Genomic DNA, 6,000 nt, shown 5'->3' with positions numbered 1-6,000 from the left:
TAATTATATTTACATGAGCCATTTTTATTGTTGTCAATAATGTCATTATATTTTCAGCTGTTACTAACATCATCAGCACTGATACAACAGTCACACCAGAAACGACCACAGCTGGTAATGTAGTCTGATGTTTCCTCTGTTGAATTGTGTGTTGGCTGAATCTTTGTGCATCTGTAGAATTGAAAAGGTGTGTGAGTGTGTTTCTAACAACGAGGAATAATAGACTACAAGAAATGTATAGTTGCAGATCATTGCTTTTCATGATCATCTGTTCACAATCTGTTATTAAGTGAAATCATGTTTACACAGTTACTTAATGAGTATAATGATATACTTACTGTAATTCATTTGTCAATTCTAAAATCTTGAAAATTCATATTAGTTATCTTTATATTTTAGTATCATTATTTATTTTTTCCCACATTAAATTTCCCACACTCTGTGCACATTCAGCATGTTTCGCAGATTAAATATTTTTAATTTGCTGTTTTTATTATTATGCTGGTCAGCAAAGGCATTGTCTCCACGGAGCTCACAACGAGTGAATTTATTCTTATTTAAGACCTTATCTTACATTTACATTTACATTTAATCATTTAGCAGACACTTTTATCCAAAGCGACTTACAAATGAGAACAATAGAAGCAGTCAGGTCAACAAGAGAACAACAACAGAATACAAGTGCCATGACAAGTCTCAGTTAGTCTAGTATAGAATGCATAGCCAGGTGTATATAATTTTTTATTTTTTTTTTATTATTAAATGAAAAAGACAAGAAAAGGAAAAGTACTGGTGTTAGTAGGTTAAGTGCAGGCGAAAAAGATGAGTCTTTAGATGTTTCTTGAAAATGAGTAAAGACTCAGCTGTACGAATTTAGATTGGGAGGTCATTCCACCAGCTGGGCACAGTCCAGGAAAAGGTCCGTGAGAGTGATTTTGAATTTCTTTGGGATGGTACCACAAGGCGTTGTTCACTTGCAGAGCGCAAACTTCTGGAGGGCACATAAGATTTAACCAGTGAGTTTAGGTAAGTTGGTGCCGTGTCAGTGGTCGTCTTGTAGGCAAGCATCAGTACCTTGAATTTGATGCGAGCAGCTACTGGTAGCCAGTGTAACCTGATGAGGAGACATGAGCTTTTTTTGGCTCATTGAAGACAACCCTCAGTGCTGCATTCTGGATCAACTGCAGAGGCTTGACAGTGCATGCAGGAAGAGCCAGGAAAGCATTACAATAGTCCAGTCTGGAGAGAACAAGAGCTTGGACAAGAAGTTGGGTGGCTTGCTCTGACAGGAAGGGTCTAATCTTCCTAATGTTGTATAAGGCAAACCTGCAGGACCGGGTCGTTGTAGCAATGTGGTCAGTGAAGCTTAATTGATGATCCATCACAACTCCTAGGTTTCTGGCTGTCCTCGAAGGAGTTATGGTTGACGAGCCCAGCTGTATAGAGAAGTTATGATGAATCAATGGGTTAGCTGGAATCACCAGGAGTTCTGTCTTCGTAAGGTTAAGCTGAAGGTGATGGTCATTCATCCAGCTAGAAATGTCACTCAGACAGGCTGAAATGCGAGCAGCTACCGTCGGTTCATCAGGCTGGAATGAGAAGTAGAGTTGGGTGTCATCAGCATAGCAGTGATAAGAAAAGCCATGCTTCTGAATGACAGATCCTAAAGATGTCATGTAGATGGAGAAGAGAAGTGGTCCAAGTACTGAGCCTTGAGGAACCCCAGTAGCAAGGTGGTGCGACGTAGAAACATCACCCCTCCAAGACACACTGAAGGATCTGTCAGAGAGGTAGGACTTAACCCACAGGAGAGCAGTTCCAGAGATCCCCGTCTTTCTGAGGGTGGACAGGAGAATCTGGTGATTAACAGTGTCAAAAGCAGCAGAGAGGTCCAGTAAGATGAGTACAGAGGATTTTGAAGCTGCTCTTGCTAGTCGCAGGGCTTCAGTAACCGAGAGCAGAGCAGTCTCAGTTGAGTGGCCACTTTTGAAGCCAGATTGGTTGCTGTCCAGGAGGTTGTTCTGTCCAAGGAACATAGAAAGCTGGTTGAACACAGCCCGCTCAAGTGTCTTTGCAATGAATGGAAGAAGGGATACCGGTCTGTAGTTTTCAAGAAGCGCTGGATTTAGAGATGGTTTCTTGAGCAGTGGGCTTACCCGAGCCTGCTTGAATGCTGAGGGAAATGTTCCAGATTGAAGAGAGGAGTTGATAATGTGAGTAAGTGAAGGTATGACTGAAGAAGAGATCACTTGAAGGAGGTGAGTAGGGATAGGATCAAGTGGACAAGTAGTAGGATGATTGGACAGGAGAATTTTGGAGACGTCCATCTCTGAGAGTGGGGAGAAGGAGGATAAAGAGTGTGCATCAGTCATTGTGAAGTTTTCCTCAGTCTGTGGTGTGGAGAATTGTTCTTACCTTTAAGACCCAATCTACCCGTTAGAACACACCAAGAGCTAAATTCAGATGTTTCTGAACTGTTTAAAGTAATAACATGATATATTCGCGGCAGCCAACTACCCGCGAGCTCGCGATGTATTTCTCTGAACACTTGAAGAGAATTTACAGCCTGTCACATTAAAACGCTGCAGCGAAACGGCACAAAACAATTAGAAGAATATATTATACACATGAAAATGAGTGTTTATATGTGCTCGTGAGATTTTCTCTGTCAGACTGAACGTCTCATAGTTTGATCAGCGCTGGTAAAAGTCATTTATATATTTTTTTAAGAGCTTCTTAAAATACAATATTACTCCAAATGTAGGGTTTTTTGAGCCGTGTATGTGTGCAAAATGCAATATTTGACATCGCGAAGGAAAAAAAAGTCACACTGACAGCCGCGTTTCGGGGCGAGATCGGACAAATAAATAGGCTACACATTTCATTCACACTGACAAGCTAAACCAACATATGTTATTATTACCGGGTCAGATCTCATTAATAAATTATGTCTCTGGCCAAAGAACAGAGAGAAAGACGAGAGAGAAATGAGCCCTTCATCAGCATTTTTTAAGCGCTTCCAAAATAATATCACAGCGAATTGCACTAATCCACCCTTTAGAACACAACAAGAGCAGAATTCAGGTGTTATTGAGCTGTTTATGTGTGCAAAATGAAATATAATTTGACAGCGTGATACAGCTTATGAATACTGGAAGGAAAAAAAGCCACGACAGCCTTTAACTCTGGAGTCGATTAACGCAACGTGTTTTGAGTCATTTTCTCCTGATAACCCTGAAAATTACTTAAATTACACTTTCAGTTTTAATCGTACAGATAAGAGCAATACATCAATCGAATCTGTAAAGGGTCTACTTTTTTTGGATACAAACATAATAACAACAAAACTTTGTGCACTTATAAAATAAAGATAACAAACAAGGTGTGCTGTCTGCGCTGATCTTCATTTACAAACACGTCATTAAAATGAACTGTAACTCCATGAATACTCAACGAAGAGACATGAGAGAGATATCTATACAAAGCTTGACATGTCTACTTTTAAACTAAACAAGTGCTGCCGAGAACAAATATTCTGTGATAAAGTAATGCATATCAAAACAACGCGATGTCCTTTTTTCACATCTCCCTTCATTATATCTAATGTGTATGGAAGGCCAAAAGGGTCAAATACACGTGAATTTTAATGCGTCAACAACACGTTAAATACTTGTGTTAGGTTGTGCTCTTATCTCCACTAATGTGCTCAGATACTGTAGATTCATTTCATGGAAATTTCAGTCGAATTCAATTCAGTGCAATGCTAGAAAATGTAAGTTGTTTGGTTGATGTATTTAAAACTGGGTTTAAATTAAGTTTATTAAACCGGCTGAACGTGTCCCTCTGTTAACTGAAAGATCAAGTTTAATGCCGTGCAACAGAAGAAAAGAGGAACTGTCATCTGAATGTGTTAGAAAGTGTTACACCAACTTACTGTAATGTTTCATACTGTGCAGGTAATTATATTTACATGAGCCGTTTTTATTGTTGTCAATAATGTTGTCAATAATGTCATTATATTTTCAGCTGTTACTAACATCATCAGCACTGATACAACAGTCACACCAGAAACGACCACAGCTGGTAATGTAGTCTGATGTTTCCTCTGTTGAATTGTGTGTTGGCTGAATCTTTGTGCATCTGTAGAATTGAAAAGGTGTGTGAGTGTGTTTCTAACAACGAGGAATAATAGACTACAAGAAATGTACAGTTTCAGATCATTGCAGACATTTTCATGATCATCTGTTCACAATCAGTTATTAAGTGAAATCATGTTTACACAGTTACTTAATGAGTATAATGATATGCTTACTGTAATTCATTTGTCAATTCTAAAATCTTGAAAATTCATATTAGTTATCTTTATATTTTAGTATCATTATTTATTTTTTCCCACATTAAATTTCCCACACTCTGTGCACATTCAGCATGTTTCGCAGATTAAATATTTTTAATTTGCTGTTTTTATTATTATTATTATTATGTTAAAGCCAACATACTGTTATGCTATTTAAACTTCTTTTTATTATTCTTCTGCTCCTAAAATTTCTGAACGCTACTCCTCCTAGGGCTTTAAAGCCACAAGCTCCAAACTCGTCAGACACCTGCAGCATAGAGGGGTGCTTTATGCTTTATCTTTTCAGACTGATCAGACTTAAAGAATTTCAATTTCCCATAGACTTCCATTGTCTGAGAAAAATCACGTCCCTACTGTTGCAATACCCCTGAGAGGAGGAGGAGTCTAGCTTGGTTTCACTTTTAAATTGGTTAAAAATACAAATAATAATACAATTTCCTTCAAACTGACAAGCTAAACCAACATATCTGATTAGTACAGGGGTTAGGGTTCATTAATAATTTATTTTTTGGCAGAGAGCAGTCAGAAAGATGAGAGAAGAATCAGCTGCTGGTCAGCAAAGGCATTGTCTCCACGGAGCTCACAACGAGTGAATTTATTCTTATTTAAGACCTTATCTTCTTACCTTTAAGACCCAATCTACCCGTTAGAACATCTAGAGATGTTTCTGAACTGTTTAAAGTAATAACATGATATATTTGCAGCATCCAACTACCCGCGAGCTCGTGATGTATTTCTCTGAACACTTGAAGTCCACATTTACAGCCTGTCACATTAAAACACTGCAGCGAAACGGCACAAAACAATTAGAAGAATATATTATACACATGAAAATGAGTGTTTATATGTGCTTGTGAGATTTTCTCTGTCAGACTGAACTTCACATAAATTGATCAGCGCTGGTAAAAGTCATTTATATATTTTTTTAAGAGCTTATTAAAATACAATATTACTCCAAATGTAGGGTTTTTGAGCCGTGTATGTGTGCAAAATGCAATATTTGACATCGCGAAGGAAAAAAAAAGTCACACTGACAGCCGCGTTTCGGGGCGAGATCGGACAAATAAATACACATTTCATTCACACTGACAAGCTAAACCAACATATGTTATTATTACCGGGTCAGATCTCATTAATAAATTATGTCTCTGGCCAAAGAACAGAGAGAAAGACGAGAGAGAAATGAGCGCTTCATCAGCATTTTTTAAGCGCTTCCAAAATAATATCACAGCGAATGCACTAATCCACCCTTTAGAACACAACAAGAGCAGAATTCAGGTGTTATTGAGCTGTTTATGTGTGCAAAATGAAATATAATTTGACAGCGTGATACAGCTTATGAATACTGGAAGGAAAAAAAGCCACGACAGCCTTTAATTCTGGAGTCGATTAACGCACGCGTTTTGAGTCATTTTCTCCTGATAGCCCTGAAAATTACTTAAATTAAACTTTCAGTTTTAATCGTACAGATAAGAGCAATACATCAATCGAATCTGTAAAGGGTCTACTTTTTTTGGATACAAACACGATAACAACAAAACTTTGTGCACTTATAAAATAAAGATAACAAACAAGGTGTGCTGTCTGCGCTGATCTTCATTTACAAACACGTCATTAAAATGAAGTGTAACTCCGTGAATACT

General features: G+C 37.9%; 1 protein-coding gene across 1 annotated transcript in view; it reads left to right on the top strand.

The window, feature by feature from the left end:
* Positions 1 to 6,000, top strand: part of LOC113054742 (adhesion G-protein coupled receptor G2-like) — a 94,142-nt gene that overhangs the window by 26,738 nt on the left and 61,404 nt on the right. The window contains exons 6-7 of the mRNA XM_026220512.1: positions 58 to 114; positions 4,027 to 4,083. Of these exons, the coding sequence (XP_026076297.1) occupies positions 58 to 114; positions 4,027 to 4,083 (114 nt within the window). The remainder of the gene's footprint in view (positions 1 to 57; positions 115 to 4,026; positions 4,084 to 6,000) is intronic.

The sequence above is a fragment of the Carassius auratus genome, chromosome 35, assembly GCF_003368295.1.
Source record: "Carassius auratus strain Wakin chromosome 35, ASM336829v1, whole genome shotgun sequence".
Classification (NCBI taxonomy): Eukaryota; Metazoa; Chordata; class Actinopteri; order Cypriniformes; family Cyprinidae; genus Carassius; species Carassius auratus.
This window is presented reverse-complemented; position numbering and strand designations above follow the sequence as displayed.